General features: G+C 40.1%; 7 protein-coding genes and 1 long non-coding RNA gene across 11 annotated transcripts; 3 read left to right on the top strand and 5 right to left on the bottom strand.

Annotated features, from left to right (window-relative positions):
• Positions 1 to 23: 23 nt before the first annotated feature.
• On the bottom strand, positions 24 to 707 carry LOC103861681 (napin-1A). Its single transcript, XM_009139395.3, has one exon. The coding sequence runs from the start codon at positions 653 to 655 to the stop codon at positions 179 to 181; it is 477 nt and encodes a 158-aa protein (XP_009137643.1). The 5' UTR covers positions 656 to 707; the 3' UTR covers positions 24 to 178.
• Positions 708 to 5241: 4534 nt separating this feature from the next.
• LOC103861675 (60S ribosomal protein L14-2) lies at positions 5242 to 18850 on the top strand. Of its 2 annotated transcripts, none has more exons than XM_033288161.1 (5): positions 5242 to 5261; positions 17796 to 17897; positions 18212 to 18341; positions 18419 to 18531; positions 18617 to 18850. In XM_033288161.1, the coding sequence occupies exons 1-5, from the start codon at positions 5259 to 5261 to the stop codon at positions 18671 to 18673; spliced, it is 405 nt and encodes a 134-aa protein (XP_033144052.1). In that variant the 5' UTR covers positions 5242 to 5258; the 3' UTR covers positions 18674 to 18850. The 2 variants fall into 2 exon arrangements, with proteins under 2 accessions (XP_033144052.1, XP_009137637.1); XM_009139389.3 differs by lacking the exon at positions 5242 to 5261 and adding an exon at positions 17573 to 17675.
• Positions 9359 to 11218, bottom strand: LOC103861679. Of its 2 annotated transcripts, none has more exons than XM_009139393.3 (5): positions 10849 to 11218; positions 10640 to 10747; positions 10117 to 10531; positions 9932 to 10030; positions 9359 to 9701 (listed from the first exon to the last, which is right to left on the bottom strand). In XM_009139393.3, exons 2-4 carry the CDS (start codon positions 10702 to 10704, stop codon positions 9950 to 9952), a joined length of 561 nt encoding a protein of 186 aa, XP_009137641.1. In that variant the 5' UTR covers positions 10705 to 10747; positions 10849 to 11218; the 3' UTR covers positions 9359 to 9701; positions 9932 to 9949. The 2 variants fall into 2 exon arrangements, with proteins under 2 accessions (XP_009137641.1, XP_009137642.1); XM_009139394.3 differs by having other exon boundaries at positions 10117 to 10528; positions 10849 to 11121.
• On the bottom strand, positions 11939 to 12698 carry LOC103861678 (napin-B-like). Its single transcript, XM_009139392.3, has one exon. The coding sequence runs from the start codon at positions 12643 to 12645 to the stop codon at positions 12124 to 12126; it is 522 nt and encodes a 173-aa protein (XP_009137640.1). The 5' UTR covers positions 12646 to 12698; the 3' UTR covers positions 11939 to 12123.
• Positions 13488 to 14884, top strand: LOC103861677 (protein translation factor SUI1 homolog 1). The gene is made up of 5 exons (XM_009139391.3): positions 13488 to 13676; positions 13894 to 13975; positions 14127 to 14332; positions 14477 to 14530; positions 14616 to 14884. The coding sequence occupies exons 2-5, from the start codon at positions 13939 to 13941 to the stop codon at positions 14658 to 14660; spliced, it is 342 nt and encodes a 113-aa protein (XP_009137639.2). The 5' UTR covers positions 13488 to 13676; positions 13894 to 13938; the 3' UTR covers positions 14661 to 14884.
• Positions 13930 to 23823, bottom strand: LOC117132842. Its single transcript, XR_004456465.1, has 3 exons — positions 23814 to 23823; positions 16354 to 16357; positions 13930 to 14013 (listed from the first exon to the last, which is right to left on the bottom strand). It is a non-coding gene; the product is annotated as an uncharacterized LOC117132842 (long non-coding RNA).
• LOC103861676 (DDRGK domain-containing protein 1) lies at positions 15018 to 17339 on the top strand. The gene is made up of 9 exons (XM_009139390.3): positions 15018 to 15150; positions 15258 to 15391; positions 15494 to 15605; positions 15878 to 15987; positions 16199 to 16300; positions 16382 to 16540; positions 16681 to 16737; positions 16829 to 16865; positions 16971 to 17339. Exons 2-9 carry the CDS (start codon positions 15266 to 15268, stop codon positions 17183 to 17185), a joined length of 918 nt encoding a protein of 305 aa, XP_009137638.1. The 5' UTR covers positions 15018 to 15150; positions 15258 to 15265; the 3' UTR covers positions 17186 to 17339.
• Positions 19119 to 23145, bottom strand: LOC103861674 (protein disulfide-isomerase 5-4). 2 transcript variants are annotated; one of them, XM_009139388.3, is made up of 15 exons: positions 22915 to 23145; positions 22385 to 22475; positions 22186 to 22280; positions 21935 to 21992; positions 21566 to 21747; positions 21372 to 21429; positions 20996 to 21036; positions 20846 to 20920; positions 20666 to 20722; positions 20483 to 20546; positions 20225 to 20368; positions 19927 to 20148; positions 19680 to 19832; positions 19444 to 19521; positions 19119 to 19359 (listed from the first exon to the last, which is right to left on the bottom strand). In XM_009139388.3, the coding sequence occupies exons 1-15, from the start codon at positions 22953 to 22955 to the stop codon at positions 19282 to 19284; spliced, it is 1437 nt and encodes a 478-aa protein (XP_009137636.1). In that variant the 5' UTR covers positions 22956 to 23145; the 3' UTR covers positions 19119 to 19281. The 2 variants fall into 2 exon arrangements, with proteins under 2 accessions (XP_009137636.1, XP_033144049.1); XM_033288158.1 differs by having other exon boundaries at positions 20846 to 21036.
• Positions 23824 to 23965: the final 142 nt, after the last annotated feature.

Raw genomic sequence — 23965 nt, 5'->3', positions numbered from 1 at the left:
TACACTTGAACAAAAAGTAAAACTTCTCTTTTATTACCGAGTAGTGCTTATTACATTAGTCTCTCAAGCTACTATTACACTTTTATTTTTTTTGGTAAAAACACACGATGACTGTGTGTTGTTAAACATACATCAACAACCCACATTAATGATGATCATCATGTGATAACACTAGGATTTAGTAAGGAGGAAAGAAAGGGATGGCAATGAAGGGACATGTTCCAATTTGTTTCATGTTGCAAACGTTAGGCAAGTTCTTAGCGATCTGGTAGATGCGGGTGGACTGGAATGGTCCGTGCTGTCCCTGGACCCTAACTGACTTGGCTGCTTGTTTCAAAGTAGGGCAAACGCACACTTGGTCTTCCTGGTAAAGCTCGTTGCAGCATTGCTCGCGTAGAGACGGCCCCTGCTGAGGACCCCATTGGTTTTCGCTGAAGGGTGATCCCGCAAGTTGCTGGCGGATCCATTGCTGGCAAGCTCTTAGGTGTTGCTCTTGCTGAAACTCCCTCTGGCATTTCTGTGGTGGGCGGAATGGGCCTATTTGGTCGGTAGTGTCATCTTCGTCGAATTCGACGACGGTGCGGTAGATGGAAGCGTTGGTGAGGAGGACGCAGAAGGCAAGAGTTGCGCACACGAGGAAGATCTTGTTGGCCATTTGCTATTTGTGTGTGTTTTCTTGTGTTTTGGTTTGAGTGAAGAATGAGGCGAAGGGATGGGTGCGCTATTTATGGACAAGAGAGGTGTTATGCATGGAGATCACGTACGTGTGACATTGCATGCATGTATTTGAGAGAGTACAAGGTTGTTGGCGGGATTAGGTGTTGGAAACTCGAATGTAGAGGAATGACAAGTGATGAATAACACCTGCAAGTTGATGTTGTGTTGGATATTAATACTGGAGACTAAAGCTTTGGTGAAAACGGTATAAGAATGATCATCATTATAAAAATTCAATAGAATAGTAGAATTAAGAATCATATAACATTCCCCTCGTAATGATATTATATTTCATCATGTTCCTCTTTTTCATTACTGACACCGACCATATCTGAGTACACTCATTATAGAATTGGATATGTTAGTTTTATAGGAGTTTGGTTGTTTAAAGTTAATTCAGGCTTTGCCTTATTAAAACATCTATTTTATTTAAAGTTTGACATGAAATTTTGTTTTCCTATATATCATCAGATGGTTCTCTATATATATATATATATATATAATTTGTAACTACATATATATTGACAAATCATTACATTTTGATTAATCATTTTGAGAATAAAAAACTATCAGGAGCCAACCGAACTATATATTAGATCTTAATTACGGCAAATCATTTGTTTGTGTGTGTGAGAGAGAGAGAAAGCCTTAGGTGTTTGAAGTGAGTGACAAGTGATCAACAACACCTGCAGTTTTTAACATTTAGACCCAAAAAAAACAACACAACACCAGCATTCCTCCGCGTCTGCATGCTATGTGTGACTTGTAGCTCATATTCCGACATGTCCGGCAATTAACATCATATTTATGGTATAGCAATAAGAAATACTTACATTATTCATATATTATTTTACAATTGAGATATATTGACATATCAATGTCAATTATTCAAGTTAATGTTAAATATTTGAATCACCATTTTTACAGTCACTTAATATAAATTAATGATGGGAGTTTTACAAAGGGGCCTGATTATAATATATGAGACCAGCTGATGGTATCCTAACTAAAGTAACAGTGTCTGGTTCAGTAGCCGAAGATGAGACATCTGATCTACTGTTTTTTTTTTGTTTCTCTTTCTGGTCATAGGTTCTTCACTTCTTTCAACTTTTTGATTCATCCAGTTATACCTTATAACTTTTTTTTTTTTTGGTCAAACAACATTTCATTCATAACTTAAAGAAACAAGCTACACTCCATGATCGGAGGATCTGTCTGCAAGAGCGAGGGCAGACTTTGCCACCAAGTCAGCCTCAAAGTTTTGTAAACGGGGAATAAAGGAGAAGGAAATAGTATCAAACAAACAACTGAAATGATAGATATCGAATAATATCCCGAACAAGACGGGTCTTGATTCTTTCGCTTTCACCATTGAGACGAGGGTTTGAGAATCAGAGAACACCTGTAGAGATCGAAGATTCGATGACGCAGCCAACATGACTGCCGAACGGATCGCAATGGCTTCTGCCATCAATGCTGAAGAGACTAGTCGACGTGATGAGCATATATCGGGAATGTGGGGCCGGATAACGCCTTTGAACACTCCTCTTATGCCGCACGAGCCTGTGGTTGAGCTCCATGCTGCATCCACAAAGCAGGCTGGTTCCGTGGGTAAAGCATGTACGGTTGTGCTTGGTGGAGCGTGATGCCGTGGTAAGGATCGTGCGCCAGAGTCCCCTGCTTGGGCAGTTTGCCATTCCTTTGCATCTGCAATTGACTTCTGCAAGACCTCCTGTGCTGAGAATGATCTGCCATCAAAATATAGTTTATTACGAGCTTTCCACAGATTCCACAATAGCCATGGCCACAATGGTATAAAGATCCCCACTGGTGGGAGAGTAATAATCTTGCTGCCATGGCTGAGCATAGTAGCAAGGGAGGGGATCGTAGCTCCCGGTTTCCAGGCCAAGGGAGCGAGCTCCCAAACTTCATCAGCAAAGGAGCAAGACATGAATAGGTGGAGATCATCTTCCACTCCACCGCAGCGTTTGCAGCTAAAGGGGAGGACTCCACGGTTAGCAAGATTAGAGCTGGTTGGGATTGCTCTGTTTATGATCTTCCAGAGGAAATCCTTTATTTTCGGTGAGCATTTGATGTTCCAAATGTGCTTTAGCCAATCAAAGGAAGTTGGTAACGTCGGTGGTCGTGGATTAGGAGGAAACGCCTTGCCATATCCTGTCTTCGTTGTGTAATTCCCCTTCTCATCGGGAAGCCATACCAGGGAGTCGTTGAGTGGAGCAGAGCTGGTGATGATCTTGAGAATGGTGTCCTCATACTGAGGCAGGTGTTGACGTATTTTATCGATATTCCATGTGTTCGAGATAGGACATAGGAGGCTGCTGACCCGAAGTGAAGCATCGCCGTGGTCCAATAGGAGCTTCGGGGGCAGAGCAGGACAACCAGGGGTCATACCAGACCCTGATGTTCTCTCCATTTCCCACCACCCAGCCCAATCCTTTCTTCAAAAGGTCCCTCCCCACCAGGATGCTCCGCCACCCATGGGATGCAACCGCTGGTGATATGCACTCTAGGAAGGGTGTGTGTTTCGTGTACTTGCCAAGTAGAACCTGAGCCAGTAGGGATGATGGGTTCTTAAGTAGGCGCCATCCAATCTTAGCTAATAGAGCATCATTGAAGCTTTCGATATCTCTAAAACCCAATCCGCCAGCATATTTAGGTTGAGTTAAGGTCGTCCACGCCACCCAGCACATTTTCCTAGTTTACGGGTTTGCATCCCACCAAAATCTAGTGAGTAGAGATTGTATCTGCTTACAGAGGGAGGCCGGGAGTTTAAAACAAGACATGGAGTAGCTCGGCATAGCTGCTAGGACGGATTTAAGGAGCACTTGTTTCCCTGCTCCGGATAGAAAACGAGTAGTCCAGCTATTTATCTTCTGTCTGATCCGATCTAGGATAGATGCAAATATGTCTCTCTTCTTGAGACCGAATAGCTCGGGAAGGCCTAGATATTTGCCAGCTCCTCCTTCTGCTGCGATATCAAGAGTGGCTTTCACCCGCAACTTCACTTCCGGAGGAGTCTTGGCAGAGAAAGTGATTGCTGATTTTTGGAGATTTATCCGTTGTCCGGAGACCGCTTCGTACACGTTGAGTATCTCCTTCAGTTTAGCAACTCCCCCTTCACTAGATCTACAAAAGAACATGGTGTCGTCCGCAAAGAGAAGGTGAGTGATGAAAGGGCTTCCTCGTGAGACTCGTATCCCTGCTAAAGTCCCATTGTCTTGTGCATGGATGCAGAGAGAGGACAGCACTTCCGTACATAAAATGAATAGGTATGGGGATAAGGGGTCGCCTTGTCGTATTCCACGAGATGGTATCACAGAGCCTTGGGGTGTGCCGTTGATGAGAAAGGAGTACGACACTGATTCCACGCAGGCCATAATCCAAGACACCCAAGTTGGGTCAAATCCTAGCCTCGTTAGTACCATTTGTAAGAAGTTCCATTCGATCATGTCATACGCCTTACTCATGTCTGTTTTCACAGCCATAGAGCAGTACTTCTTAGCTTCCGAAGTCCGGAGAAAGTGGAGAGTCTCATGGGTAATGAGAACATTATCCGCAATGGCTCGACCTGAGACGAAGGCTGACTGTGATTTCGATATGAGCTGCGGGAGGAGCGGCTTAAGCCGGCGGGTGAGGACTTTGGCTATGATCTTGTAGTGGGTGTTACACAGTGCGATTGGTCTATAGTCTGCCACTTGTCTTGGGCACGAGCCTTTGGGGATCAGACGGATGTGTGTCTCGTTTTGTTGCCGATCTAACACACCAGTCTCGAAGAACTTCCGCACATCTCTCGTAACATCCTCTCCCACGATGTGCCAATAAGCTTGGTAAAACTTGGAGGAAAACCCATCCGGGCCTGGCGCCTTGCCACTATTGATAGAGAAGGCCGCCTCCTTGATCTCCTGTGAGCTCGGTAGTTTGATCAGGTAGTCGTTCATGTCTGCCGTCACCTTGCACGGTAGCAAGCTGTGGATGAGTGAGAAGTCACCAACACTCTTGGTAGAGAAGATATCTTGATAATAATTGGCAATCACAAAGACTATGTCTGATTCTTCGTGGACCTCAGTCCCCTGCGAGTCCTCAATGACTGAGAGGGAGTTTTGCATCCTTCTAGTCCTTGTAGCCGCATGAAAAAACCCGGTATTTCTATCACCGTCTTTTAGCCACTGGATCCTGCTTCGTTGTAGCCAGAATTGCTCCTCTTCTTTGTACGCTGTAGCGAGGATGTTTGTGAGCTCTTCAATTCGGGGAACGTCTGGATATGCTGATGATAAGGCCTGGTCGAGAGCAATTCTTGTTTCTGAGACCACTTGGTTCGCTTTGAGATTGCGTTCTTTGGTCCACAAGATTATTTTCCTCCTGCACTCGTTCAGCTTTGCAATAACCCCGGCGAGTGGTGTCTGGTTCCAGGTAGTGTTGATCATGTCTGTAACCTCTTCATTTTCCGTTAGGGACCTGTTGAATCGGAAGAGTCCTCGTTTGCGTGGTCCCGACGAGTTGAAGTATGTTACGAGCGGTCTATGGTCGGACCCTTCAAACCGGAGATAGCAGGACCGTCCCATTGGGTAAAGCTCTGACCAGGAGCAGTTAACCATAGATCTATCAAGCCGAGATCTTATAAAGTGAGAATATCGAGATCCTCTCCAAGAGAGGTGGTTTCCTGAATGTCTAAGGTCCCAGAAGCCGTTTTGCGAGACGAAGGTGCGAAACGTAGTGAAAGAGCCCTCCCATCGAGGTGGACCTCCCACTTTCTCTGTGTTATCCAATATTTCATTGAAGTCGCCCGTAAGCAGCCACGGGAGATCTCGGTTTGTCCCAATGCGTGATATTTCCGCCCAAACAGCTGCCCTGTTCTCAACCGAAGGTGCTCCATATATAAAGGAAATAAAGGAAGAAGAGCCTTTGAACGCTACCTTTGTATCGATGATGTTTTCTGAGGATTCTAGTATCTCCACCTTGATGTTGTCTGTCCAGATAAGTGCCAAGCCACCGCTGGTGCCTTGAGGTGGAACAGAGAAGAAATGTGGATAATGGAGATCCCGGAGCTTGTCGTTGATGTATTCGTCAGTATTCTTTGTCTCCATGAGGAACATAATATCTGGAGAGATGCTCTTGCGCAACTCTTTCAGTCTTGGAATTGTAAGGGTGATCCCCAGCCCTTGACAATTCCAGCTCATAAGAGCTAAGGAAGAGGTTGAGGCAGAGACCGAAAATCCGATCCCGCCTTCCTCCTTTGCGGTATATTCACCGTATTTGTAGCTTCCGCAGAGGGGGTCTTGCCACTTGGGCCAGCCTTATTCCAAGGCAGAGAACGTCCTTTCTCCGTGCAAATGCGCTTTCTAGGAGGGGGGTTAGGTTTCAGGGCATTGACCTTCTTCAGCTTGAAACCTGGAAGTGGGCTCCTAGCGATCCTTTTGTTAGCAGTGTTTCTTGTTGTCCTGCGTTTTGTTGAAGCAAGAGCTGTAGGTTCATGTACTGCAGGAGTATCAGTCCTAGAGAAGCAAGTCCCCCTAATCTTTGGGAAGCAGGGGCCCAGTTCTGTTCCGGAGCAGAGTCGTTTGTTATCAGAGGTGAGATCAGGACCTCATTGGTGGCATCCCTTCTAGCTTGGATCGGGGTATCACCAGAGATTATCTCGACATCTTGAAGCCTCCCGGATTGTTTGCTTATTGGGGATCGCCTAGGCAGTTGGTCTCTGAGGTCAGGTGCAGCCAGTCTGAGTAGAGCTGAGCGTCGTTCTCGAGATTTACAAGATTCCAGAGGGGAGCTGTTTCCAGCTGGAGGCTCCATTCTTTCCCTGATCGGTACAGGAGGTGGGGTGTGTGAGGAGGCTGAAGCATTAGGGCGTACTTGATCGTTTCCTGATCTACCGTCAAGAGGAGAAGGCCCATATTTTACAGGAGTATCTCTAGGGGGTCTTTGATGATGAGAGTTGTAAGAGCCAGAGACAGTTAGTCCATATCTGTTGGTGATGTCATCACTTCTGCGAGGTCGGTACGACGGCACGTCTCGCTGACCCTCTGAGCGGTGGGAGTTGGATGATGGAGGTCTTCTAGCGTAATCCATAGAACCCCTATACGTAGAGGAGTGATGTTCATTTCTTGATGTAGTATTCCTTTCATTCACATCAGCTGAATGGTCATTACGTGAGGCAGACTTCCTCTCATTATAAACCGGGAGAGCTCTCTGACTTGGGGGTTTGTAGCCTCTGTTTTCATCGTGTCTTCTTTTACCAGCCTCTATGCGTTCCAGAGCCATTGCTTGAGTAATACCTAGTTTCCTCTCCTTCGCTGGTGGGTCTCCTGGAGCCCTTTTAGGACAATCCTCTTCTTCGTGGAGGAGGGAGAAACAGGTAAAGCAGTGTTTCTCGATCTTCACATATTCAAATTCCACTTCAGTTATCTCTCCCGACGGGAGTTCAATATGAGCCTTCATCTCCAGTGGGAGTAGGCCATTGACGTCCATCCTAATTCGAGCAGCCCTAGGATCTCGGGTAGAGACGTGCCCGACTGCTTTGCCAATGGATTCAAGCGCTTCATCCGTCCAATAGTGGAGTGGGATGCCATGGATTCTGACCCAAAAGGAGATCAAAGACGGGAATGAGGGGGATATAACTGGTTCCCAACGCTGTAGAAGTATCATCCATCGTTTGTGGTGATATGGGCCTTCCGCCAAGACAAAGAGAAGGTCTCCTTCGGACTCAAATCTGAATTGGAAGAGCTCTGGGCCGAGGTCACTGCCCTCAACTCGTCCTTCCAGATTCCATATCTGGGGCATAATATCAACCACAGCTCTAGGGCGTTGAAAGCGAGTGTTTGTGACCCTTCCAATCAGAGTAAGCTTGTTTTGTGCGATGAGTGCTTCATTGTTGCTAGCAGGGATTCTTATTGGTGACTTCTTCGGCGGTGGTGAGGGTTTTGCGACCCACTTTTCCTTGTCAGATCTCGTATACCTGCGTGCCATTATTGTAGAGGCCTGAGGACAGGGGAACTCTATAATGGCTAGAGCAGATGCTTCGGAGGTTTTCGTCTAGGACAGAGCTTTATTTGCAGAGTAAGATGTAACGTAGCGGAAGTAGTGTAGTAGAATAACGTGTCAAGACCTCTATAACCAGAGTATGTGGAGGTGGTTGAGTATTAACACTCTAGACGGTCCGTCCGAGACCTTCCTGAAGGTTCATGGTACTTGCGAGGAGAGGGTTCACGGTCAGGGGCATTGGAGATGGAGTCTGAGGAACGTTGACGACGTCGTCGCTGACCCTCCGACGGGATGTCGGGGGTGGAACCCGGGATTTTTGTACCAAAGCGGTTTTGAGTTTGAAAAGTTACTCGAAAAGGTAACAAACCAGATATGGAGGTAAAACTAGGTGAGTGGAAACCGTGGGGGGTTGACCAAACGGGAAGATACCAGACAGTTGAAACTGTCTCGATAAGAGTGCCTGGGAGAGAAAAGTTTTCGTTTTGTTGTACAGAACATTAGTGTCTTATACCTTATAACTTATAAGACCAACTTCAATGGAGGTTCTTTAGTTAGAGTCCAACTATTAAAAAAAAAAAAAAAAAATAGGAGAGAGTGAAAAAAGATTCTAAAAAAGGGTTTTTAGAGCATTTTTATCGCATATACGTTTCTTATTTTGTTTATTTTGTTTTTCTGATTAAAAAAAAATTAAATCAAACCAATCGCAGGCCACCATGTGTCAGTGGGACCCGCGAACAGTTCTACAGACATCTCCTATTTCGCGATTTCTAGAGACGTTTTCTCTGGTTTCAGTGCACCCACACCCACTTTTTCCTAAAAACCCACACTAAAGACGTGCGATAAGGATGCTCTTAGACCACCTCTATTGGAGATTCTTTAATTAGAATCTTATCATTAAAAATAAAAAATAAAAAAATAAAATAGGAGAGAGAGTGAAGAAAGGTTCTAAAACAAGTGTTTTTAGAATCACTTCTAAACTTTAAACTTCCACGTGTCTTTTAACTAGCATTTTAGAATTAAAAAAAAAAAGAAAATTTAATTATTTAATTAAAATATATATATATATATATATATATATATATATATATATTTTTTTTTAGAATTCCACCTAGTTTCTAATGGTTGGAGGTCCTCTTGGAACCACTTCTAAACTTTTAACTTCCACATGTTTTCTAACTAGCATTTTAGAATTAAAAAAAATAGAAAATTTAGTTATTCAATTAAAATATTTTTTTTTTAATTTTTTTTGAATCTCACCTAGTTTCTAATGGTTGGAGATGCTCTAATGTCATGATTAATCCGGATTCTTAGGGTGGGGTTCTTAGCCGAAATTTCTTAGCTTTTAACTAATAAAAGTTAAGAAACATCTCTTAAATAAAAAAATATAAGAACACTTCCAATGAAAGTTTTTAAGGAGAATTTCTTTTAAAAAAAAGCCAAAAAAATAAATCAAAAGAAATAAAAACTAAGAACCATGTTCTTAAAATAGAGATTTTAGAATTGGTAAGACCATCTCCATCCATTAGGACCCATTAGAGGTCCTAATGATTAAATTAAGAATATATAATGTGATTTGGCAAGTTTAGGACATTAGTTAGTGGAGATAATTTTCTCCTTCTCCTCCAATGGGAAAACTCCTATAGGGTTCTTAAATTTTTTTTTTTAAGTAGAATGATTTAAAATAAAAGCATACATAAATTTTTTGCATATGAACAAAAACAACAACAGACAAAGGAATCGTACAGAGAGAAAGGGAAGAGAACACGTAAGGGGCTAATATAAAGAGCAAAAACTATAGACAAGCTTGCTTTGAAGACTACTAGAAGCTGAGAACTCTCGCATATGAAACAATGTGTGTTTTGTGTTCTTCAATGGAAGAGAAAGAGAGAGAGAGACACTCATCAACTTACTGAATTTTCACAGGTAACACCGAGAATCCTTAGCTGTGATAACACTTCTGAATTCATGAAGGAAAAACTCTGTTTCTGCGATTGAAACAAGAGTGTCAAGAAACTCATCAACAAGTCGAATGCGTAACTAATGATGGTTATGTTTTTGACAATGGTATTGATGTATATAAAGCTACAGACTAATATACACAATTGTTCGATGTAAAAGGTTATTTTCTTATCCATAAACTAAGAATCATACGTAGACTAATGAAGTTCGCTAATAACAGAGAGTTTATTCTAACAACAATATATTCAAAAGATACCTGAGTTTATCTACTGGATCATGTGACCACATCAAACAAGCCACAACAACTTAACCATGACGTTCTCTGCAAAACTCCATGTGTTGGCCGCACTGGAGCCTGAGAGAATATTGAGTTTAGTCTAATTTGGTAACTAAGTGACAAAGAATATAAACAAAATTAAATAGTTCAACACTGAGGATCACCTCTTCCTCATGAACACTGTTGCCTTCAGGAACACTGTTGGATTCTGGAAGAGTCCAAGTTTTTCTCTCGTTTTCTTTCACATCAGAGTCGGTTGCACTTGAAGACGCCTGCTTAATCTCGTTTGGTTTAGGCAAAGAACTCTCGTCATTCTCGGTTGAGATCATTGCCTCAACAGGTGTGATTTCAATCATTAGCTCAGTTTTTGGATCAGTAGGAGTAGTTGAATCCATCAAACTGATACTCTCTACAATCACATTAGCAGTAGACTCCATAAAAGGAGCATCTCCAGCTATTGGAATAGGTTGAGTAGGCACAGAACTCACAGTAACAACTTCAGAAACAGATTCACCACTCTCCTTCTTCTTAACTTCACTGGATTCATCATCTGAGCTGCTGCTGCTACTGCTACTACTGCTTTAATCAGATTTAATCAATATCAAAACCAAAGTCTACTCAAACTTCTAACTCAAGACAAAGAAGGAAAACTTTAAATCATCAAATCAAACAAAGTAAAGGAATGACCTTTGTCGGATTCGACCACCAAAACTGTAACCACAATTGTCGGAAGATACTCTGTTCATCATCATAGTCCGTCCCTCGCGACTTCAAACTACCACTTCCCCCATCGATCTGAGATAAACAGAGTCAATCTCATAATCCAAACAAAATTTTGGATAATAATCGACAAAGGGATTCAATTCACAGAAACAAAAATAAAAAAGAAACCGAACCTTTGTGCTGATTGCATGGATGAGTCTGGAGGAGAACATCGACGAAGTGGGTGAAACGAATCAAATGTTTTCTCCGTTGGAGATTTCGAAAGAATCGACGAGGAAGGCAGACCCGATGATGGAAGGAAGACATAATCACCGACGAACAAACGGATCAAACATCATCAAGGAGATTTCGACAGAGAGAGGAGGAAGAGATTTCGATGACATTGAAGATGAAAAAAAAAAGACCAACCGACCACAAGACCTTTCGTCTAAAATGACCCAGCCAATCCCCTCCTGCCACGTCTGGGATCTTTACCATTCCTTAAATCACCTAATCAAGGAGCACTCCTGCCTAATAAAACCATTTATGATTTATTTTTTTCCCTTAATTACTTTAGTACTTCCTCCAAGATCTATCAATGGAGGTGCTCTAAGAACCTCTAAGGTATCATTTTTTTATTAACTCCTTTTGTGTTTGTGTCTTTTTCTCTCTCCCTTGCTTTTTTTTTTGTTGTTGTTGTCTCTTTCTCTCTTAAGAACTTTAAAAGGGTTTACTATTGAACATAACAAATTACAAGAGGTTCTAAACTTCACAAATTACAAAATTTATAATTAAATTAAACATTAGAATTCATGATGGGTTCTAACCATTGGAGATGGTTTAAGAGCCGACTCTTAGTTGAAAATTGTAAAAAAATGTCAAATCATGTATTAAGAACTTCAAATTAAGAACACGGATTAATCATGCTCTAAGTCAGAACATTTCTTTTGCATATATAGTTTAACGTTCAAAAAGTAAAAAAATAGAACAGTTCTTGTATTTATAAGAAAGGCAGCATCAGTAATTAGCAGTCAGCGGCGGCATGCTTAAGTACGCTGAACCAATTACTTAAGAAAAAAATACACGGTGGAGATGGCCTCAGAATGACAGATGGCTAGAAATCAAATGGTTTTATTTATCGATCTTGAAGTCTTAATTAGACAAAATATTATATCTCTGAGTACTAGTTTATCACGTTCATTATAGACTACTGTTTAATTGTGAATAGCTTAATTATTTTTTCTTGCTTATCCGTCATTCACACTTCTTAGAAAGCCGCAATGGTAAAAAAAACAAGACTAACTTCTCTTTTATTAAGGTCTAATTACAATAGCCTCAAACATCTTATTAAAGTACATTTTTATTATAGCATAAACACGGTGACTGCCTAGTGACTAGTGTTAACATACATCAACAACCTTACTCAACATCACCGTCGTATATACACTTCAGAGTGTTTCTTTTGGAATCTAGTAGTGGGGAGGCTGGAAAGGCATGGTCTTCCTGAAGGGACAAATGCTAACTTGCGGAATTTGGCAAATGTTAGGCAAGTGCTTAGCGGTCTGGTAGATACGTCTCACTACTTGGGGTTGTCCCTGTTGGATCTGGAGTCTAACCGCTTTGGACGCTTGTTTCAAGGTTGGGCAGACGCAATCTGGCTCTTCCTGGTGAAGCTCGTTGCAGCACTGCTGGAGTAGCGGCGGTCTCCGGGAATCAGAGTTCACCATGTCGTCTTCGAAGTCGAACTCCTCCTCGAGGGACCAAGGACCACGACGGGCTTGCATTCCTTTCTTGTGGAGCCATTGCTGGCAAGCTCTTAGGTGCTGTGCTTGCTGAAACTCCCTCCTACATTTCTGTTTTCCGCCGAATGGGCCCATTGGGTTGGTGGTGTCATCTTCTTCCAACTCAACGATTGTGCGGTAGATGGATGCGTTGGTGAGGAGAAAGAAGAAGGCGAGAGTTGCGGAGACGAGGAAGAGCTTGTTCGCCATTTGTTATTTGTGTATGTTCTGTTGTTTTAGTTTGAGTGAAGAGTGAAGTGAAGGTTTGGTTGGTATATATTTATGGATAAGAGATGTGTTCTGCATGGAGATCACGTGTAACATACTAACATTGCATGCATGTGTTTGTTAATTTGTTTGTTGTTGTGAGCGTGAGAGAGAATCTATAAGGGACAATGTTGTCGAGATTAGGTGTTGGATCGGAAACTTAAATGTGGTAGAGTCACAACTCTCCGCGTCTACATGCATATATGACGTGTAGCTCATATCCTGACGACATGCCAACTATTTAAAAAAAATTAAGGTTGAAACTGTATTGTTTCAATGGATGGATGAAGAAAAGAGATTATGAGCACATTGAAAGAGTTGCTGTATAATAAAATTATGTAGTTCATTTGTTTAGTAGAGAAATCAAATTAGAAACACACACTTAAAAACGAAAACATGTTATAGGAAAAGAAAAACTCATCCAAGCATTTCTATATACAATATACTTGATTGCCTCAATTGTAACCATCGAGTCCCAAAGAAATAATCATTAACTTTATAAAATACGCTAAACTAGTAATTTACTAATTCGGTGTATATTACCAACAAAAGAATCAAATGTTCACCATCTATAACTATCATACAATGGAATTGATATCCCAATTACATGATTAATCAAAATTAAACAGGAGGTAACAAACATTTCTAGCAAAACTATAACTTGTATCATGTTAATGAAGTAGCAGCAAAACTATACATTTCCAACAAAACAGAGAGAAATCAGTTAATCAAGTTGGAGGATTGGGAGACGTCTGAAGCCCAAGCCCACTTAGAGGGACAAGTATGAAGCCCAAACCCAACAAGAGATTGAAGATACGTTTTCAGACCGAAAGATCTCATCACCTCTTCCTCTCGTTACTTTGGTCTCCACCAGAAACAGAAGTTGCAGACTTTATCCGAATCTAGGGTTTCTTCTTCTCGTCGTTCTCTCTCCTCCCATAATCAGATCCTCGAAACCCTACTTTTCGAATCAGGTATAGTTCTGCGTTTTCGGTATGTGTTTTCGATTTTTTTCTCCATGAAGATCCGATTCGAGCTTTTTTGTTGATGATCTTTCGGATTTGCTGCTGGGTTTAAAAAAAGAATCTTACTTTGGATCTTATCTGAATATGAAAATTCAAAGATTGATACTTTATATAGTCATTAGTCTCTCTAGTAAACGTGGCTCTGATTCTTCGTCTTCTTATTCAGGTCTCAGCTTCTGTGTCGTTTTGCCCATCAGATCAACAAAGTTTCATGTCTGAACTTGATTCCCAGGTCCCTACTGCCTTCGGTAAGTTCCACTTTGATCCATACTCCACCTCTGATTATCTTCCTCATAAGTTTATTTCATAGATGTTTGGTAATGTTTGGTAAATGTTTTCTCATGTGGGAATTGATATGAGCTAATTAGTTTTTTTTGTTTGTTTTTTGATGTGGTGCAGACCCGTTTGCTGATGCGAATGCTGAGGACTCAGGTGCGGGAACAAAAGAGTACGTCCACATCCGTGTGCAGCAGCGCAATGGTAGGAAAAGCTTGACAACCGTCCAGGGGCTGAAGAAAGAGTACAGTTACAGCAAGATACTTAAGGACCTCAAGAAAGAGTTTTGTTGCAACGGAACAGTGGTTCAAGACTCTGAACTCGGACAGGTTCGTGTCTTTATTGTCGACATGTTACCATTAAAATAATGCAAAGCTTAACCAAGGGATATTTAACTTTTCTCCAAGGATGATAGTCTTTTATATGAGTGCTCTCTCTCTCTCTTTAATAGGTGCTTCTGTGTAAATGTGTAGGTTATTCAGCTTCAAGGAGACCAGAGGAAGAACGTCTCCACGTTCCTAGTCCAGGTAATGATCACCTTCTTTCACGGACAAAAGCTAAACATTAAAAAACATTGTTGCATTATCTCATTGCTTTTTTCTTGGAAAACAGGCTGGCCTAGTGAAGAAGGACAACATCAAGATCCATGGTTTCTGAGCTTCATTGTCCCTAGTCTGTTTGCTTTGTTCTGTTATAGTGTATCACTATCGTTCTCCCTCCCTTTCCAAAACATTTCCTCAAACTTCTTCTTTGATCTCTTGTATTGCTTGGTTTTGTTTCGATTTAGACTCGGTATGATATTAAGAGACTACCATCTTATGTACTTTGTGCTACTCTTGTTACTTGTTTAATAAAATAGATATGAAATTGTTGAATCACAATCTTACTACTATTTGTGTGTTTGTAACTTTAAAAAGGACCAGTGATCCAATAGAGGACTCCTAAACCGAACCGGTGTTCATTGATCTTATTTATAACCTCGGCCGGAAAGGCACGAAAGACTCTGACGGCCCCAGAGTGTTCGAAAGTTGTAAATTACGAAATTAACCCCGCGTTGATTGTCTTTCACTCTTTCTTCTCTAATCGAGAGTTTCTGCAATCCTCGAGCATAGAGAAGACAACAAAGCGTGAAAAGAAACTCAATTAGGTTAATTTCGTAATCATCATCTGAATCAAACCTCTTTCAATTTCATCATCCTCGTTTGGCTTTGTCTCAACATTTCCTTCAAATTCCCCTTTTTTTCTCGATCGCAGGTAAAGAGATGGAGGAGATCTTCGCTCTGATAGTCTCCATGATCCTCATAGCTGCGGTGATCCCTTTGTTCTTATGGAAACGTCGGGTAGATAGTAGCAGATCACGTGAGGAAGATGCAGCACCACCTCCGCAGGTAAAGTTCTCAACTTTTAATTTCATTGTTTGCGAAATGGATTTGACTTTTCCTTTTAGGTTTAATGAATTATGGTGATGGGTTTGTTGTTATTCGAAGCAGGTTCAGGCGCGTGAAAACGTGGGACGTGGTACTGGTGGTGGTGGGCGTAGAATGCGTCGGAGACCTGCAGCTTCTGCTGGTGCTAGCTCCTCCTCAGCTTCCAACGTTCAAGGTTTGTACTTTACACCCTTCTGTTCTGTGTCTCTATGATAAAAGTTCAAAACTTTATATAGTTTGATTGTGGTTTCTTTTTGAAGTATAAATAAAAGATAAAAGACTTGGTTTTTAGATGACTATCAACTATCAAATGGATGTTATTGGTTAGAGATTGTTATATAGCCAGGGAGAACTATAAACCAGTGATTTGAATAGTCGAGCTTGAGATTAGGGAAGTTATAAGACTAAATGAACTACTGGCCTTTCGATAATTTTTTGTGTAAACAGAAAACATCAGTGGGAGTGAAGATGAAGAGGAAGATGAAGCCGGTGGAAATCAGGCCAGAGCATCAAAGAAGAAAGAGAAGAAGCGACAAGAACGAGAAGAACAAAGACAGGTGGCTAACAATCTCTGTCTCTATGAATACTTTTAGTATTCTATCAGTTTGAAGGATTAACGATGAGAAAATTCTAGGAATGTTAGTTGACCAGTTGCAGTCCCCAACTATGAAAGTTTTATATTGTAGCTTAAGGATTAACGATAAGAGCTGTACATTATTTTATGGCAAGACTTTCCTAATCAAAATCTGTTCCTATTGTCTGGTGAAGGCTGAAGAAGCTGCACGCGAGTCAAGGAGTACAAAACAAGATTGGTATGCAGAAATGCGGAGGAAGAAGGACGAAGAGCGTGAGGCAGAGGAGCGGAAGTTGGTGAGACATTTGAATATATCTCAAAATTTGTTCCTGTTTTAGAAATACTGAACTTGGCTAAATGTGACAAATGGTTTGTAGGAAGAAGAAGAAAAAGCACGAGAAGCAAAGGAAGAAGAGGCAGCTGCGTTAGAGTTTGACAAATGGAAAGGCGAATTCTCAGTTGATGCTGAAGGTACTACAGAGGAAGTGGAGGGTGGGAATCAAGATTTGCTTTCAGAATTTGTTGAATACATTAAGGTATATATCTTGAATAACCATTCTAATCTTCCTTTTTGCAAACAGAAACAAACTAACAGTGAAGTGTATATATACAAATAGTCTCATCCCATAACAGTGTGCTGAAATGTTGATCCTTTTGCTTTGTGTTGTGATTGCAGAAACAGAAATGTGTTCCACTTGAAGATCTCGCTGCAGAGTTTCATCTAAGAACTCAGGTATCATCTGGCTACATCTTCTATATCGCAAATAAATAAATACCTTTTTGTCATTGTTCTAAAGTCTGATTCTACTGTTTGTTTTTTGTAGGAATGCATCAACAGGATCGCCTCTTTGGAGAGCATAGGTATTTTCTCTCTCTATCCAATCATAAAATAGCATAGTATAACATACATGTGAAAAACCGCGATGTGACTACTGAGATTTGGATGCCTTTCTCTTTTTATTTCAGGGCGGCTCTCTGGCGTTATGGATGATAGAGGCAAATACATATACATATCAATGGAAGAGATGAATGCGGTTGCGGATTACATCAAACGTCAAGGAAGAGTTAGCATCTCACACCTAGCAAGCAAGTCGAACCAGTTCATCGACTTGGAGCCCAAAGTACAGCATGACCTGACTGAAGAAATCAGCGGCGTGGTGGAAGAGATCTCAGTTTCTTAGTTCCTTATTCACAGTTTCTCTCGTTCCTTTGTCGAAAACAAGAGTAAGAAAATGTCTTAGTGACTCGTTGCAACTTACTGGTGTCTGGTCATATAGAGAACCACCTTGTTCTGAGCTTACTTAGTTTGAGATACATACTCCAGTTTAGACTCAATTCTCATATCAAAATGCATGACTCTTAGCTTGTAATAGAATAAATAAATTAAGATTTACAGATGAATCATGATTATAAAGAAATGCTCACCACAGTTTTGTAACGAAATACACCTACAACGGTGAGGTTAAGCTAGCTACGAGCATCCCAACGTGTAAACGACGCCGTGTTATTGTCTTACCATATTGTTGGGCTTTTAGTTTATGTTGTAGCATTCATAACGGGCCTTTGGGTATTTATTTAATGGCCCAAAACAGAAAACCCTAAAAACACCTATATATATCTTCAGCTTTGGACACTCTGCTTCGAACATTCAAGCTACCGCCGGCGAAAATGGTGAGATACACATTCCAGATTCCTTCCTCTTTGACATTTTTCGTTTCGTTACGGTTTACGTGTCCTTAACATCAAGCAAGGTTGTGACTGAGATTTCATATTTGTTTCGTGTTTGCTCAGGTTTTCAAGAGGTACGTGGAGATCGGGAGAGTGGCTCTTGTGAACTATGGAAAAGACCATGGAAAGCTCGTTGTTATCGTCGACGTCGTTGACCAGAACAGGGTACGTTGTTTCTTCATTCATACATTACTAAAGTTTCCATCTTTCTCTTAGTAAAGTTGAGAACTAGCTGGAATTTTAGTACTGATTGATTCAATAAAGGTGCCACTTTTCTGAACGAGTTTTGGTCAATATGTGCTTAGAGCTATTTGATTTGCTGATACATTCAATAAAGTCTTTACCTTTTCATTGATGACTCTGAGTTCGTGCTATAAAAAACTTGTCTTATATTGTACTGTGTATTCTGATTTAACAGGGGATAGTGTATTCCTAGATTTTTTTCTAATGAAACTGTGGTTTTTGTTTTTGTCGGTTAGGCTTTGGTAGACGCACCTGACATGGAGAGAATCCAGATGAACTTCAAGAGGTTGTCACTTACTGACATCGTGATTGAGATCAACCGAGTGCCAAAGAAGAAGGCTTTGATAGAGGCCATGGAGAAGGCTGGTGAGTGCGGCTTTTCAATGTGTAATGTTTTAAAATTTGTATGGTGTTTGCAATCTAAACCTGGAATGTGTTTGCAGACGTGAAGAACAAGTGGGAGAAGAGCTCGTGGGGTAGGAAGCTCATCGTTCAGAAGCGTAGGGCTAGCCTCAATGATTTCGACAGGTTCAAGATCATGTTGGCCAAGATCAAGGTCTGTGTTTTTAATTGTTGAAAAGTCTTGAATTTTTTTTTGGCATAATGCGAAATGCTAATGTATTGTGTGCTTTGTTTTGCAGAAAGCTGGTGTTGTCAGGCAAGAGCTTGCAAAACTCAAGAAGGAAATCACTGCCTGATCAGATTGAGGACTATCTGCATCTCTGTTTTTCGATTTTGATTGGTAGTTAGTGCTTTTACAAGACTGTCTACTCTATTGTCGGATCTTAAATTAAAGTTTGAATGAAACCTTGTTTGGAAGACTTCATTTTGTTGTTCGATCTTGCTCTCTTCACTAAAGACATGTTTACTTTCTAGCCACGTCTTAATTCGATTCACATTCTTTCCAAATTTTGAATCAATCTATTCCAAAGAAAATGTCTGATGATAATGATCTCCTATGGTCTCTTATTCTCAGTTATCCAGATTAATTTGAAGACTGTTTTCTATATAACCTGCTTAAAATCTACAATGTCAAAAGGCTTTCATTGATTAATGTAGAATGCTAGTGAATTTGTGTGAAGTGCAATGGTGAAATTGTTAAAAGTGTTCCAATCTTCGCATCTAAGAGCTATCCTTAGAAAATAGTACAAACACGTCTAAAGGATTTTGAAATATAACATATTCAAATGGATAAACATTTTCCCAACATTTTGAAGTATACTTATCGCTCATCTGGTTGTGTAACATATAACAAAAATTTCGGACAGGTTACATAGAAAACTAAATGAAACTCTCAGGCAAAGCTTCAAAAGTTTTTACCAAGTTCAATCTTTTTCATCAGTGTCATCGTCTGGTGGAGAATAGAATCCAAGATTCCGGCAACCTGGAAAAAAGAAGGAAATATAACAAGTGTCATAAGGGATGTATTAATGAATTATAACAAGAGGCTTCTAAGTTGTTTACTAACCGTGAAGACACCACCGATAATGGCGCATACATTGGTAATGAAGTGTGAGAAGGATCTGGAGTTTTCGGTTATGAGAACCTGCAACCAAAAGAAAAGGATGAGCAGAGTGTAACCAAGGTTGTTTCTATACACAGAACCAGGCAGGGACAGCCCGCAGGGCTTTTGGCTCAACGTTCTATCCCTGATCTGTGTAACAGATATGATCAGTAGGAAGCAAAAAGAATATTGAAGCTTACCTGCATCGGTGAGAGCTCGAAGTGAAACTTGGCGACTGGTAAATAGTAACTATGAGCAACGCTGCTATGAGCTGTGTACTCATACTCCTCGACCATTGCATGTCCATTGCTTTTCAATACCTCTGTCTTTACTATTTGAAGATAATGCTCGATCTGTCCATGGAAAACAACACCTTAAAGAATGCTAAAAAAACATAACTAGGCTATTTTAATCGTATTTATTTTTTTATAAACTATACAAACTTACGGTAACATTAGGACCGAGATCACGTTGATTGATGAAGGGGCGACCGTTCAAACGGTCGTGGCTTTGTCCGAGATACGGTGACAAGCGCTTTAAGTCCGTGAATGTCTGAGGCAAAATCTTCCGCCCAAATGAAAGATGGTTAACAACATGGGACATATTCATCTGAGTAGAATCAAATGAATGAGATCCCGAGCGAGCTGAAACCATTAGGTTGCCTGGAACCTGCAAAGACCATAGAAAAGTAACTTAAAAGGACAAACAGACAGAGCAAGAGCAATTCTCCCATTCAAATGCTTACCTTCTTTACACGTATGTATCCTTCAATTCGACATCCTCCTGTAGAAGGTGCCTTTTTTAAAGTTTTCGATGCATTGTCGGATTTGTCCTCTAATGCTAGTTTATGGGGCTCCAGATGGATTGGTTCAACCAGACCTATCACCATCTGTAGGAGAACAAAAAATATTCAGAAATAAGGTACAAACGAAGCACAAAAACCAACTCTTGTTTAAGGGGCTCACAGAAAAGATGTTGAAAAAAAACCTAGAACAATAACTACCTTCACTAAGCTTTCTGTATCACGATCTCCATAGTACGATTCATGATCATGGTGTGCATTGTCCCTATTAAGCCAAGAATCAACCAGAGGAAAGAATAGTTGAGAAAATAGAGGTTATAAGAATCGAGCAAATGACGGTCAGGCATTATTTAAACAAGTAAACTGCGAGTTACATTCTCTTACTTAAGATCACTGCCTTGGCGGAAAATACGAATTGATGGATACCCTTGAATGTGATTCCTGGAGATCATTTGCAGAGGAAAATTGTGAGAATAAATCTTAACTGCTGGTAGAGGATTTCAGAGAATGCATTAAGGAAATGAAGAAGTCAAGATGAAAAATATCAAATATGATGAGATTTACTTCCGACAGAGATCAGCTTCTTGGGTGCAGTCCACTTTTGCCAAAATGACACGTCCGTCCATTTCTGGATCATATCTACCAAAAGCAAGACATTTATAAGAAAAAAATAGTACCACAGATTCTTTATCTAAAGGGAGTATATTGGCATACCTCTCTTTTATTTGTTTTGCTGCTTTCTCCCACGATGGTTTCTGCCAATGGAGACTAAAGTTTAGTCTTCGAGTAAGAACATCAAAATTACCACTACAATATGTATAAAGTGTCACCAAAACTACTCTTTTGATATTCGTCATCAAGTTGATCCTTAGATAAGTCTAGTCTTTTCATGATAATATTATTACGACTACAGCCAAAGAGCGTTCTCAAGAAAGACTGACTAGGTTACAGCCAAACATGTAAGATCTCCTCTCTAGTAAGAACGCTAATATGACCCTTGCCAACAAGCAGAAAATTGACGTTCTAGATAGAAAATATGCTGCAAAATCTAGAATACGAAAGAGACGAAGACAAAAGATGCGGGACTTACCAGGAGATTACACCAATAGCACCACGGAGCATAGAAATTAACAACCGAGATAGGGAACCTGCAAGTTATATGATTCATATTTTGTCACCAGACGCAAACAAAAAAGAAGAAAGAGATACGTACTAATAGGAAAAATACTCCTAGAATTATTGCATCTATGTACGAAATGTGCAATAACGACCAAAACTACTTACTGATGTAACAATGTGTCGAAGTTGCGGCTAGTAAGGGATACAGAATCTTCAACTACTTCTTCGCCTGCTTCATCGTGATTAACGTGCGATAAAACTTCCCCAGAGTGAAACTCAGAACCAGTAGGTCTCAAATTCGAATCAATAGAAAATTTCCGAATTGTCTTTGTTACATTTAGCCTATTCTGAAAACAAAAGTTAGCAAAATCAGGATACAACGGACAATCTTTTACAACTATGGTGACATTTAGGATTTCACTCCAGGAAAATAATTGTGCAGGCCAAACTTTGGGACACACATACAGAATACTTAGATACTTTAAAAAAAAAAATAGAGACTTGAAATGAACTTATGATGAAACCAAAACTTACAGTTCCTAATACGTCACTGACATCCACAGATGCAAATTCACATGAAAGTGATGGGAAGCTGCGAGAAAAGTATCTAGTTAGCAATCAAATAGATTAGCATTTCGCAGGACTTTGTTTAAGCCACATATGACATTTCTGAAGAGACAAGGTATGTACTTAAACAAACAACAGAGTAAAAGTTTCTATACTCTTCAACCTCTAAACTATAACACATGTGTGCTGAAAAAAAAAACTGGATAATAATGTATAACCTTATGTTAAAATCCATGCGCAGGAAGTCTCCATCAGAGCTCCGATCAACGATGATGGACGTTGTAGTGCTGACAGCCAAGTAATTATTTAACTCCTGTAATATGTGAAAATAGCATTCATGTTCCCCAATTAGAAACAGTGACATAAATCTTGAACACAACACTTGAAAATCATCACACACTGAGCTTGAAACGTTACCATTCCAAATAAAAAGAGCATAGAGAGGGCTGCTACAATGGACAAACCAGCTCCAGAGAGAGTCGCCTCTGTCAAATCCCTCGGGATTTTCCTGCAGGCATCCAAATCACAAATATATAAATAAATCACAGATCTCAACGAGTTCAAGAAGACTTGTTTACTAGTGATTCTTGGACAAAACGAATATTATTTCATCAAAAAGCAATATATAAGTGTAACAGTGATGGTCTTTAAACCCCATTATGAAACACTTTTAACAGTCCAATCGCACTAAAGATCAAAATGACCAACGCTAGGCAAAGATCAGACTAAAACGAATATACTTGCATCTATCTAAGCTTCCACTAGGATCGCCTCTTCACGACTAAACCCTATCACTAATCAGCATGAAAATCCACAGAATGTAGATACTCCCAAAGATTATATTCACATTGAGTTATCGAAATCAAATCATGTTACTTGCCTAGATCGAGGAAGCTCGAGAGATCTGCGAAATGGATACAATATAAACTAGAGAAACAGAAGCAAACCTGTAGAAATCGACGGATTTGATCCTGCTTGTGGAGACCATCTTCGTCGTATAAGGAGTCAACTGTTTTGGCTTGCTTGTAAAAGCTTAGGGACGATGATGCACCCACCTCCCTTGCGATTTATCTTCAACCCCCTTCAGATGTGAAACTCTTCTCTCCCCCGATCGGTTCTAAATTATAACACTAGTCCCTTATAGTTTTGGTGCCTTTCACATTTGACCCAAATAGTTTTATTTAAACAAATTAGTACCCCCAATCGCTTGAATGTTACAGACTTACAGTCAACAAGTCATTTATGACATTCGGCGTAGGAGGTGGCGCACAATTGAATGTTCTAAATAATCGAGGGAAATTGCATCCCATAACCAAACAAAAAACTCAAATTAGCTAAGTAACCAAAATCATCTTCCTTTCCTTTCCTATCTCTCTCGTCCCTCTCTCTAAAAATCTAGTTTTGATTTTTTTTTGATTATTTCACAAATTCTCCCTAATCGACCGCACCGGCTGATCCATTATGTAGCTACTAGCCTTATTGTAGAAAACAAAAGAACTATAGCCTATTCACTTTAAATAATTTAGTAAAAATATATTAATTGTATAGTTTTTAAAGTTCAAATTCGAAATAGTAAATCAAGTATAATCAGTTGATAAATCACAAAACTATTTATTTGCAGATTTACGTATAATTTGAAAATAATTCGATCATAGTTGTTTATAATGCATTGAGGTTTCTTTGTTATGCTCAAATTAAATCTGAGTGAAGAACAAAACAGTTCGGGTTTCTTATAAGAACATCAAACGCTCAATATAACAGTCTTATTTATAGGATACATTTTTATTTTTTCGTTCTCTTCTTAATACTTTTTTTTTTAAAAGTATAATATTATATAAGCTATGACTTACAGTTTTACAAAATGAAGAAATGCTTTCAAAAGCAAGCAGAGCAAAACACACAAACTTTAGTCTGAAAAGATGAAAGGAAAAAAGATGAAAAGGATTAGTTAGTATCCATGGTTAACACAATCGGCTTAGCCAAGCCGACCATGTCCGC

This window comes from Brassica rapa, chromosome A03 (assembly GCF_000309985.2).
Source record: "Brassica rapa cultivar Chiifu-401-42 chromosome A03, CAAS_Brap_v3.01, whole genome shotgun sequence".
NCBI classification, from domain to species: Eukaryota; Viridiplantae; Streptophyta; class Magnoliopsida; order Brassicales; family Brassicaceae; genus Brassica; species Brassica rapa.
The sequence above is the reverse complement of the archived record's forward strand: the minus strand, read 5'-3'. Positions and strand labels throughout refer to the sequence as shown.

Bases quoted from the DNA above. Each gene is read 5' to 3' on its own strand.
- LOC103861681 (XM_009139395.3), bottom strand. From the start codon at position 655: ATGGCCAACAAGATCTTCCTCGTGTGCGCAACTCTTGCCTTCTGCGTC.
- LOC103861675 (XM_033288161.1), top strand. The intron at 18,342-18,418 runs GTGAGTGCGGCT...ATGTGTTTGCAG, and splicing joins AGAGGCCATGGAGAAGGCTG to ACGTGAAGAACAAGTGGGAG. The intron at 18,532-18,616 runs GTCTGTGTTTTT...TTTGTTTTGCAG, and splicing joins TCATGTTGGCCAAGATCAAG to AAAGCTGGTGTTGTCAGGCA.
- LOC103861679 (XM_009139393.3), bottom strand. From the start codon at position 10,704: ATGATGATGAACAGAGTATCTTCCGACAATTGTGGTTACAGTTTTGGT. The intron at 10,532-10,639 runs GTCATTCCTTTA...ATCTGATTAAAG, and splicing joins GGTGGTCGAATCCGACAAAG to CAGTAGTAGCAGTAGCAGCA. The intron at 10,031-10,116 runs GTGATCCTCAGT...ATATTCTCTCAG, and splicing joins ACAGTGTTCATGAGGAAGAG to GCTCCAGTGCGGCCAACACA.
- LOC103861678 (XM_009139392.3), bottom strand. From the start codon at position 12,645: ATGGCGAACAAGCTCTTCCTCGTCTCCGCAACTCTCGCCTTCTTCTTT.
- LOC103861677 (XM_009139391.3), top strand. From the start codon at position 13,939: ATGTCTGAACTTGATTCCCAGGTCCCTACTGCCTTCG. The intron at 13,976-14,126 runs GTAAGTTCCACT...GATGTGGTGCAG, and splicing joins CCAGGTCCCTACTGCCTTCG to ACCCGTTTGCTGATGCGAAT. The intron at 14,333-14,476 runs GTTCGTGTCTTT...GTAAATGTGTAG, and splicing joins AAGACTCTGAACTCGGACAG to GTTATTCAGCTTCAAGGAGA.
- LOC103861676 (XM_009139390.3), top strand. From the start codon at position 15,266: ATGGAGGAGATCTTCGCTCTGATAGTCTCCATGATCCTCATAGCTGCG. The intron at 16,301-16,381 runs GTGAGACATTTG...AATGGTTTGTAG, and splicing joins AGGCAGAGGAGCGGAAGTTG to GAAGAAGAAGAAAAAGCACG. The intron at 16,738-16,828 runs GTATCATCTGGC...TGTTTTTTGTAG, and splicing joins AGTTTCATCTAAGAACTCAG to GAATGCATCAACAGGATCGC.
- LOC103861674 (XM_033288158.1), bottom strand. From the start codon at position 22,955: ATGGTCTCCACAAGCAGGATCAAATCCGTCGATTTCTACAG. The intron at 20,547-20,665 runs GTAAGAGAATGT...TTGGCTTAATAG, and splicing joins CGCCAAGGCAGTGATCTTAA to GGACAATGCACACCATGATC. The intron at 20,369-20,482 runs GTAGTTATTGTT...GTTCTCCTACAG, and splicing joins ATACAGAAAGCTTAGTGAAG to ATGGTGATAGGTCTGGTTGA.